The 11,739-nt window shown below is 30.2% G+C and overlaps 1 protein-coding gene across 8 annotated transcripts in view; it reads right to left on the minus strand.

Moving 5' to 3' along the window:
• LOC107451802 (WD repeat-containing protein 76) overlaps positions 1 to 11,425 on the minus strand; it is a 30,895-nt gene extending 19,470 nt beyond the window's left edge. For 2 of the 8 annotated variants that reach the window (XM_071185229.2, XM_016068045.4), the window contains exons 1-9: positions 11,288 to 11,425; positions 10,912 to 11,059; positions 10,772 to 10,810; positions 9,588 to 9,626; positions 5,948 to 5,983; positions 5,825 to 5,866; positions 4,337 to 4,423; positions 4,184 to 4,260; positions 3,967 to 4,099 (exon numbers count right to left, since the gene is read on the minus strand). In XM_071185229.2, coding sequence (XP_071041330.1) covers positions 3,967 to 4,099; positions 4,184 to 4,260; positions 4,337 to 4,423; positions 5,825 to 5,866; positions 5,948 to 5,983; positions 9,588 to 9,626; positions 10,772 to 10,810; positions 10,912 to 10,935 — 477 coding nt within the window. In that variant the 5' untranslated portion in view covers positions 10,936 to 11,059; positions 11,288 to 11,425. Of the gene's footprint in view, positions 1 to 3,966; positions 4,100 to 4,183; positions 4,261 to 4,336; positions 4,424 to 5,824; positions 5,867 to 5,947; positions 5,984 to 9,587; positions 9,627 to 10,771; positions 10,811 to 10,907; positions 11,060 to 11,165 lie in introns of those variants that run through there. The other 6 variants (XM_016068037.5, XM_016068029.5, XM_071185228.2 and 3 more) reach the window with 6 other exon arrangements.
• Between the last annotated feature and the right edge of the window lie 314 nt (positions 11,426 to 11,739).

The following is an 11,739-nucleotide window of genomic DNA, read 5'->3' on the forward strand; positions in this document are numbered from 1 at the left end:
CTCTGATTTTTCCAGGTTTTTATCCAAATTTCCCTGATATTTCCGGGTTTTTTCCAGCATAAAAAAATTCCCTGATAATTCCAGGTTTTCCAGGTGGGTGGCCACCCTGTGTATAAATTTATGACAAAATCATGTGAAATAGATGTTTCCATAAAGGGGTCACTCAAATGTACATTTTAAGCTGTGTGAGATGTAATAAAATAGTTTTAAAAATATATCTCTGTTATAAAAATTATACAAAAATTAAAGAAACAGGGCATCAAATATAAATTACCCAAATGCGCAATTCAAATTTCTGCATAAAAATAATATATCGAAACATAAGGATTCAAAAAATCACATGGAAATGAGTAGCAAGAACTGTGACAAGTTGATGGAAAAATACATGGTATTGTTGTGTCCAAAAGTCACTGGTCAAATGACTGAGTCGATATTTGCATATCGTAATACTATTGTATGAAAAATACAGGGGTTTTAAATACCTTCTAAAAATTTGTATCAATAAAAACAATTGTTAGTTCAGCAAGCTAAGAGCTTTGGAAGGTCATTACTCAAATGCGAAACTTCCATGTCATAATACATTAATTTATGATAGTAGTGAAATAAAAAAAAGGAAGAAAATTACCACATTCATTAAATAATTTTTCAGTTACAAATCAGAATTTGTAACAAAATAGCCAATTACTAAAATAGAAATTTCAAAAAAAAAAAAAAAAAAAATCATTGTGAACTATCTTTTAAATGTTTGCGATTTTGGAATTACTTTTTACATCAATTTTATTAACTTACATTTTTGCCATGTCAATTCTGGCAGAAACCATTGTTAAAGAATTTTTTCTTCTTCTTTCATGGAGATTTTTAATGTTTTTCTTAAATGTTTTAGTACCATTATGCAGCCCAGACAGCGATAAGAATTTGATTTTTTTTATTAGCACTATTTATACTGTTTAATTTAAATTATTTAGTTTCATAGAACACCATTTTAAAAGTATAACTATGTATACATATAACATGTGCAGGTGTCTGTTCAGAAGAAGTTTGGGTCCGTTAACGGACCCTTCACAAAATATCTTTTCATAAAAACGCACCCTTCACAAATTTGTTTATCTTCATTATTGTTGTTTTAATTGAATAAACCCTTCCCGGGATGGTGGAAGAAAAGACCGTTTGAGACAAACTAAGTTTCCCTAAGTTTAAATTCCAAACATACAGTGGTGGCCAATGTGGACACTTTTTGAAAGTTTCATGTTTTTCAACTTTGTGTGCATGTAGAATATATTAATTTTCACTTAAATACAATCGTTTATATATCAAATTAAAGGTAATTTAATGTAGAATTTAATAATAAATACAGTATTACAAAAAAAGTTATGCAATTAATAGTAAGATCTATCTTAGATTTGCATTTTTTTAAAGTGATACTTACACAATCAATACTTAGTAGGATAACCCTTAATTTTTAAGACAGCTTCACAGCGTCTTTTCATCGAGTGAACGAGTGTTTGGAGTTCATCTTTTGTAATCACATGGTACCAAGAATCAATTATAGCTTCACTTAGTTGTCTTTTATTGGGTGGACGTTTTTTTCGTACAAGAATTTTGAAACGTCGCCACAAATTTTCAATTGGATTGAGATCAGGGCTGTTTCCTAGTCATGGTAATATATCTATGCCTTTATTTTGAAAGCATGCTTTGCATACTTTTGCTGTGTGGCATGGAGCTGAATCCTGCTGAAAAATAAATGGCTCGTTGTTTAGTTTCAGGACAGTTTCGATGTATTTTTTGGCATTCAGGATGCCAAATCAGGCCGAAAAAAATGCACAAGTGCTATTCCCGATAGAATAATTAAATGGCTATGCCTTCAAGATAGAAAAATGTCATCAGATGCCATTAGATGTGAAATGAATGCAGCTGGTTTTGCAGTAAGTTCAAGAACAAAAAGAAGAAGCTTATCAGGATTTGGACTACAAGCTAGAATTCCAAGAAAAAAAACCATATTTAAATCAAAAGCAACGCGAAAAACGAGTTAAGTCGGCAAAAGAACACATTAAATGGTCAGAAAATAAATAGAAGTAAGTAATCTGGAGTGATGAGAGTAAAATATAGCTCTTTGGAAGCGATTGTAGAAAATATGTGAGACGTAGAGTAGGTGAAGCACTTCATCCTGATCTGTATGTATATCTGCAGATGGTGTGGGCCGAATTCAAGTGATTGATGGCATCCTGAATGCCAAAAAATACATCGAAACTGCCCTGAAACCAAAATTGATACCTTCCATCAGGGACCTCTTCTCCAACAACGCACCATTTATTTTTCAGCAGGATTCAGCTCCTTGCCACACAGCAAAAGTATGCAAAGCATGCTTTCAAAATAAAGGCATAGATATATTACCATGGCCAGGAAACAGCCCTGATCTCAATCCAATTGAAAATTTGGGGCGACGTTTGAAAATTCTTGTACAAAAAAAAAAAAAAAAACGTCCACCCAATAAAAGACAACTTATTGAAGCTATAATTGATTCTTGGCACCATGTGATTACGAAAGAGGAACTCCAAACACTCATTCACTCGATGAAAAGACGCTGTGAAGCTGTCTTTAAAAATAAGGGTTATCCTACCAAGTATTGATTGTGTAAGTATCACTTTAAAAAAATGCAAATCTAAGATTGATCTTATTATAAATTGCATAACTTTTTTTGTAATACAGATATTGTAATACTGTATTTATTATTAAATTCTACATTAAATTACCTTCAATTTGATATATAAACGTTTGTATTTAAGTGAAAATTAATATATTCTACAAGCACACAAAGTTGAAAAACATGAAACTTTCAAAAACTGTCCACATTTTTGGCCACCACTGTAGTATTCTAAGAAAATATTTCTACTTTTACATACATTATGTATGCATTCTCATCATTATTAAATCATAATTTTTTTGTAAATAAATAATTGATCAATTTATATTTATTCATAAAATTAATTAATAGAATATTACGTTAAAAAAAATCTTTGGCTATTTTTTAAATAAAATATTATAAATTTAAGAATTATTTAAGTTTACTTAATACGTAACACATTAAAAGTGATACATGACTAAGTTGTGTTATTTAAAGTATGTCAATTAAAATTATTAAAGATGTGAGTGATTTTATTTCCCTTATTCGTCCGAAATGAATATTCTGTGTTCAGCAGTATAGGCTAAATACCAAAGACTTATATGTTGCATCTCTAATTTAGTAGCAGCAATTGCTGAGCAGAATCTTGTATCTATTTACAGTTTAAAAACTTCTTGAAAAAGTTTTTAGCAATTTTTGTACTAACAGGACTCTATCTGCGCAAATTCGCAAAAGCAGGACCAGTGGAAAGAATGTGACTTAACACTTATTTTATATTCACAAATTATGAATAGTTTTTTCACAATTTTATAAAAACAGAACCTTTCACAAAATGTTTGGACAGATGTGGTTTTATTTCCTGATGTGGCTTTATATTACTTAAAAAAATACTAATTTGGTGACATAGAGCAGCTGTGCTACCACACCCATGCTGATCATTGAGTTTATTTGGCATAACGTATAAACAATAATTAAGTATCTCAGAACGTGCAATGAACTTGTATTTAATTAATGAAGACAAGCAAGCATGACTGAAACTGTCTGTTAATTCATTTATATCAGTGGCACTGGTTCTAAACCAATGGGAAAATTCCATTTTTTAAATGTCTTTCTTGAACAATTTAATTGAAATCTTAAATTTGTTTAGGATCATGAGCTAAAATTGCTTCTTTCAATCATTGTATAAATTTCAGGATGATAGGACAAACAGTTCTACAGTTATAAGACACACAAACTCTTAATTTTATTATTATAGATAGTAACTAATAAAACAAACAAAGAGAGCGAGAGAACTCACAAACAAAAAAAACATCAAATTTTAATTAACTGCGTTAAAACTAACTAACCTTTTCCTCAACATTTTCTGCACTGCTGGCTTCTGCAACAGCTTTAGCATAAAGAGCTTGTTCAGATAAATCAATATCCAGCTTTGCCAATCTTCTACTTTTTCTTAGTGGCGTAGGATCGACAGGTTTGTGTCTTTAAAATAATGTACTTATTATATTAATGGCCAAGACTGAATAAAGAATAAAGACTTATTGATCTCAAACGAAATACACTTACTTTTTGAAAGTAGAAATTCTTGGCTTAGGTTTAGACTTAGCAATACTTTCAACAGATTTTACGAATTCTTCTTTAATCTATTAAAAAAATCATATTTATTAGATTACGGAATGTGTAATGTTACATAAAATGAATAAACAAAAATATACTTGCCTCATTAATCTTTAAGGATTGCAGGAAGGCCTCCCTTTCTGCTCGATTTTTTTGTGCAAGTCTTTCAAACTCACTTAGTTCATTTTCCTTAAATGAGAAAATACAATTGAAATTTTTCAAAACCAGAAATTTCACATCAAATATTATTAACCATTAATCAAAAAAGGTACGCAGAAAAATTTTTCAACAAAAAATAAGCACCTTTAAAGCACTAAAAAAATATTTTTAAGCACTTTGAAAAATATCATAATTAGACAATTGATGGTTTTATTTACAGTGACGTAGACAATGGGGCATCACAAACGATGAAATTAACAAGAGAAATGAAATTTTCTTTCACTAATAGAGAAAACAAATCGACAATCTTTAGTTGGTTCCTGTAATCAGCAAAAATTAGAGAGATCTTTCAATTCTATTACAGGGGCAGAAAATGAATTCTGAAATTGAGAATCTCTTGCAAAAATGCAGCAGGGTTGCACATGAAAGTAAAAAACCCTTACTACCGAATCCAGCTCAGTATATGCAAGTGCGTACCTGCAGGTAGTTCCTCTAACATGTAAAACAAAGGGTACTTTCATACGCTACAGACCGGCAGTACGCCGAAATAGATTGGGATTGAACTAATTGTGAAAACGTTGAATAGGACAATGTCTTTTTGCATAATATGTGGCAAAAATTAGCGCATTTAAAAATTAAAAACCACAGCGAATGTTTGCGTCTGCAAATGGTGCACCATCTGGGCACTTGTCCTTTCGAAAGATTTTTAAGGCAGCCCTTATTTTAATGACCGGACCTTCACATCATAGGCATTTTATTAATAATTCATCATCATCATCAAAATCTTGGTCCTGTATTTTAATAAATGAAAATATAGTATTTTAAAGTAAAGTTGACTTTTTTTCGCTGCGAAATGCTTGCAGAACATTTGAAAATATTTTGCTTATTGCTTATGGGAGTAGGTTTGGGTATAAGGTACTCTCTGGTAAGTTTTCTCAGATTTATTAAACAAACAAGATGTATCTATAATTATTATTTATGGAGATCTATATTATCTATAATTATTATTTATGAGGAAAAGATGTATGTATCTATAATTAATATTTATGAAGAAAAAGAAACTCAATTATATAAGAAACTAATATATATGTAATTGAAACGTAAGTGTTTTGCTAAATCAAATATTTTTTGTTAACCAAATCGAATAAAATACCATAGAATATTGTGTAAAAACTATTTCTAATAATTTATAGAAAAGAATATGATTTAAGAGTATTCTATATTAAATCTATAAAAATTTCAACAGATAATTAAATTACTTTAAAGTTTTATATAGGTCTTAACGCCATTTGTGAGAATAACAATAATTCCTAAATTTGAAAAAATAAATAAAAAAATTGGTGTTTATTGACAACTCAATAGGATATATATGACAGTACAAACTGGAAAATCTTGCCAATAAAGCATTAAAAAGATAAAACATTTAATCACCTGATTCTCTTTAAAACTATTGTCTGCTTCTGAATCATCTTCCTGCAAGAGAAAAACATGAATTAAAATCTTCAAACAATCAACCTAAAAAACTCATAAGAGTGTATAAAAGCTACTACTCACAGCATCAGAGTAATCAGCTTCATACTTAATCTCCTTCTAAAAATAAACATTACCAGTTAATTAAGAACTCAGTATCAGCAAAGGGATAAAAATAATAATTTTTCCTTAATTTCCTTCAAGAAAACTTCTTGTCAAATGAAATAATTCTTTTCGGCAATCAAGATGCTATTATATTTAAATATAGCTGCCTATTAAAATGGATTCTCCATAGTAATTTATTTTTATATTGAAAGTAGAAATAAAATTTAAGAAAATATTAACATCACCATTATATATAAACAAATAAATTGGATAAATAAATACTAGTTATTGAATACTGAAAGTTTAAGCTCTGGCAGATAAATAAGTTTTTTTAACCTAGTGTTTAAAAATTCTATTAATGTTTTTATTGCTTCCGAAGCAATAGGAAGCAATTCGCGGAATGAGCAAAACTTGGCGGGCATGTACTGAGTACAGGATGCAGCAAAATGTTAACAGGAAGAAGTACTTCAGAATGGTGCAAATATGAATGAAAATAAATTCAGATTTAACTGTGCTCTCACTAAGCACTTCTAGAAAGGGCTGCCAAAATTTTGACCCAGAAAAATACACCTTCCACATAAAAATAGGCTGTCCTCCCTTAAAAACACTACCTTTTAATTTTCTCAGGAATAGGCTGTTTTCTTAACCACCTGTTTTAATGAATAACCCAAATAGAAAAAATTCTCCTTTACAACAGGTAACTAGATATGCAAACTATCTTATCTGCTTTCCAGCAATGTTTTCATATAAATCATTCCAGAAACAAGCAACCTCTTTTATTTTAAACAAAAGAGAATATATATGTCAGTGTATTCATTACAGAAAAATATTGCAGAGAATTTCAGAGTTAAAGAGCAAATTGCAGAGTTAAATGAGATTTCTAAAAATTAAAAAAAAACACAATTAGACTCGGAAAAAAATTTTTTCTTTAATTATAATACATTTTTCACATTTTCTAATTGAATATTTTTGTTGCATCATCATATGGAAAATGTTCTATATCTACTTTTTCATCGGCTATTATATTTATTTGGATGAAAACTATCCGTATTTGTTTTGTTTTGACTGTTTCTACCGACATTCGTTTAATTTTCATTTGCCGTTACGTAGAAGATGTCGCCTCAACAAGGTATTTGTCCATCTTACATTCATGCACAAAAAATGTAACTCTCTTATATGAAGAAACATTACCTATGGGGAACAGGTGGTTGCCGAGAAATGTGTTCCGAAAGGAGTTCAGTGGTTCGGGAGGGTGCTCTGCTGTTCGCACCGGTTCTGAACAATACTGATAAATAGGGAAGCTAGATAACAAGGACTGATGTTCAAAATAATGAAAGATCAAGGAAGAAAAGTGAAACTGATTTTATTCAAAATGGCATAAGACGAAACTTTTTCCAAAATTCATACATTTTGAAATTTATTAATAGAGTGAGTAAACTTCTCGCGTTAATCGTTTTTTATTGTGAGAAAAGAAAAAAATAGGCGAGATTCTCAAGCTGTAGTGAAAACACTGAATGTGGTTTTGAAACTGCCTTTGAAAAACCTTCTGCTTTTACGTCTCTAAAGGATGAAAAAAAAAGGAATTTAGAAAACCAATTAAGATAATCTGTTTTCTACTCTTTTGATACATCAAAATAAATAATTACTCCATGGACACTGGTTACAGTCAATTTTCAGGGATGAGAGTAGTCAGAAAGTAAAAAAGAGGAAATCGAAGAAAAAAGATATATATATATATGCATATATATATAGCACGATATTGAATTTTTAAATCTCGTAAATAAGAATCGCAATGCGCAATTTTTAAATTAAGGAAATACAAAAATTGATGATTGATATTAAAATCGCGTGGATAGAAATCGAGATATTTGCAGAGTCTGGACTTGGGATTTCTAAAAGGCTTGTTTGTATCGTTTTTGTTTAGACATAATAAATAAAAATGTGCAAGATTAATTGAATGAGCAAATAAATATTTTCACAGCAAATACAACCTTATTTTGGTTCTCTCTCTCTCTTTTTTTTCATGCCAGAATACAAGAAGCAGCGACATTAGAATAACGAAAATAGGAGATATCCAGCCGACGGGGAAAAAAATACGGAAAATCTTATTTTCTGTGCGTGAAATCGGAAAAAATAGCCAATATAAGTAAAAATGCGGAAGGGTTAGGAGCTAAGGCGTAGATTGAAATCGTAAATAAATATAATTATTTTACTTCAATGACTCAAATTTTTTTTAAAAAAAAGCGGCATATTTATAAAAAAAAAAAAACGAAACTTTTAGAGAATCGGAGTTTTTGATAAAAAGGCTGAAATTCGAGAGACAAAAAAAATCTCACCCCTGTATAAAGGTCAACCAGTTTTATCCCAAGGAAATGATTTTTAGTGAAACTTCAGAGGGAGGAATAAAGACTTCAATAATTTCGCTCCGAGGAAATTAAATTCCTCATAAAATATTTTAACTTGTGCAAAAAACAATTTCAGCGGAAATTAGCGGGAAAAATCTGAAGAAAAAAAACGGAAATCCGCGGAAGAATCTCATCCCTGAATTTTTAACCGAATATTTACCAAATTTTACTGTTTTAAATTAAAATCTTCATTTCAGTATGCTGATTTTTTTAGATTTGTGTTTTTCAAACTTTTTAAAGACCAAAAATGAAAAATAAAATTTAATTAATTGTAATCACTTGCACCCCCTGGCTTTTTGTTAAAAAACAATTAAAGAGATACAGAAAAACAATTTTGTTATAAATCTTTTTTATTAAAAGTATTTTTATTCAAAAACAAATAATTAAGTAATTATTGATACATAACAATTAAAAAATTGCTTAATCAAACAAGAATTGTAATCGTCTTGTTTTTTTTTTTGGGGGGGGGGGGGTAGTTTGTAAGAGGGTTGCACTCCATTTTATATTATTCTGCCGGCACCCTTGTTAATTACGCATTTCAATTAGCAATAGAACCCTCCCACGGATAGCTGTTATGATTTTATTTTCCCGAGGAAAAAGAGCTCTACGAATATGTAGCACGTGTTTTGTCAGATAGCGTGGCGTGGTAAGCATAATCGGTCACTTAAGCCACATTATAGCAAGCTTTTATTGGCAGATTTTTTTTTTTTAAATGAAGTATCAAGGATGTCCCGCTGTAAAGTTTAAAGGAAGTCTAAATTTGAACTATAATTTTTTAACATTATTCTAATTTCATTCTAATAGAATATTTTTTCTCTATGAAACTCTTTTCTGTATGACCCAGTTGAAAATGTTCTCATAATGAAGATAACTTTTAGTGCTAGTATGTTGTTTCATTAAATTTAAGTTGAAATTTGACTATGGACAATGATTTTTAAATTTGGATACAATTTTTAAGCTAAAATTTTATGATATCAAAATTGTTTTTTAACATATGGGACAAATATATAGAAATTTACCAATCATAAATGATGTAATTTGTAGAGACAATTTTTGAAAATATCTTCGAATTTTACCATATTTTTGTGTTAATTTTTTAATATTCACAATTTAAGTCTACATTTTCAGAAAATAGGTACATCTTAAAAAAACCTAGACAGACCCCTGCATTGGTAAAACACTGCTAAACATAATGTAGAAATTTAAAGACTTACTTTAGGGCTGGTATTTCTTTGAGACTTTCCTTTTCCTTTCTAGAATAAAGAAAGAAAAATTCTTGCACCAAATGATATTAAGTAACTTCTACATCAATATTTAGCCAGCCATTTATATACCTTTTTTCATCAAGTTATTTTAACATTACTTGAGTGCCAATTATTAGGCCGATAAAAGATAAAAATGGACATAAACAAAACTAATTTACTATTCATAAAGGGATATCATAGAATCAACTACAGTCTATGCCTAGTTAAGATAGTATTATTTTTACAGAATGAATAATATATAGGTTCATTCACTATAACTGCCAAACATTCTAAACATAGTTTGTATAGTGTTAGATTTCACATAGACATTTCAATACAATATAGATATACAATGTAAGTATTCAAAAAGATTTATGTATTTGCACTCATGTCAAAATGGTCACTAAATTCTGGGGATAACTACTCAATGGTATGCAAGTTAAAAAAGTGAATAAGAAATATCCTCTTGAACTCAAAGAATAAAACTATAACAATAACTTTGAAAGAAACATTGTACAGGTTGACAGGTACTAATATTAAAACATCTACAAATTAAGAGTTTATACAGACAAAAAATTAGAAATAAAATACTGAGCAGAAAAATACATAAGATAATAAAAACACTAGCTTGAAAAATTTAGAAGCAAGATTTCCATATCGTAATTTCCAACAGAATATTCGCGAAGTCAAGGCAACATTTTGACATTGACTTTCGAGAAGGTCAATGAATAAAACATCATCGTAGCTCACCAACTCGAAAAGCATAGCCTGTAACCACCCCCAGACAAATCATATGTCTTTATTAAAAATTTTTGCACATTTAAAATCCATTTGACACCTTGGCAATTGTACAGTAAGCCAGATTACAAGAGGAAAATATCCTCCATAAAGTAATCACTGTACAGGGGGATATTTTTGTGTCCCGATTATCATAATTTATTTTTAAAAATAAAACAAGAGGTTTGCTTAAGAGAGGCTACATGTTATACCCTTTAAGTTGGTACTCTTCTGAGATTTATATTTTATTAGTGTCACACAAAAAATTGCCAAGACAACAGCGATAAGCAGGATATGAAACCATTTTTCCTACTGTTAAAACAACACACAGATACACGAATGCTTTTAGCTAAACACATTACAAATTTTAAACTTACTTTAGATTTCATAGAATCTTCAAGTTCTTCTCTACCTCTCTAGAATAAATACAAAATACTTGCGTTAAATAATAACAAGATATCAAAAAAATTGCAAAACAGAAAAATAAAGAACGGAACTTAACTAGCCACTTACATACCTTTTGTCGACGAGTTCTTTCCATTTTTGGAGAATGAGGGGAACTAGCTCTTAATTTATCCTTAGATACAGCTTTTAATTTTCCACTATTATTAACCTTGAAACCTTCATTCACATATAACAATATATCACACAAGGGAACTTCTAATCTGAAGAAAAAGAAAGCTTTTAACACATAGAAAACAAAGACTTGCTATGAGCAGATGTTATATAACAAGGCAATCAGATACATTATATAATCAATTAGGCTCTCACATATAGCTCCTACCTTTTACATGACATCATACTGAGACGAAGTAAAGCCGAACAAAAGACGATTATAACAATGTTAATTTATAAAATGAATTAGAGCTTAAACTTTTGAAAAACCTCCTTACCTCTTTATAGTTGTAAAATTACGAAATAAATCTAAACAAACATTTCGCGCTTTTGGACTCTATAACAGTTACAGTTACTGCAGTCTTTTTCAGTTTTTAAATTCATATTGATAAAATTCATTTTCGAAGATCATTCTCACTGTGTGATGTTTAAGCGCTTCTTTTAATGGTATGCGGAAGTGCGGTATTCGCATGCAATGAGACTGCTCCCTTGCGCAAATATCCGTGCGTAGTGTATCCCTCAGTGGACTGATCGTTAAGACACAGTTCCCAGTAGGACAACGAAGTCAAGTATCACTCGCTGCAGCAGTAAGCGGGTGGGTGACCTCTTAGATCAGTCTGCGTAGGAACCGAGGGTGTGATGTGTAAATTGTTCTACAGCAAGGAACTCGACTTCACGTGCAGTCGCCGGGCTATCAAAGCAGGGGAGCCATCCGCTTTGAAGAGGATCA

Source organism: Parasteatoda tepidariorum, chromosome 5 (assembly GCF_982258835.1).
Source record: "Parasteatoda tepidariorum strain Cologne lab strain chromosome 5, Ptep-v5.0, whole genome shotgun sequence".
NCBI lineage: Eukaryota > Metazoa > Arthropoda > Arachnida > Araneae > Theridiidae > Parasteatoda > Parasteatoda tepidariorum.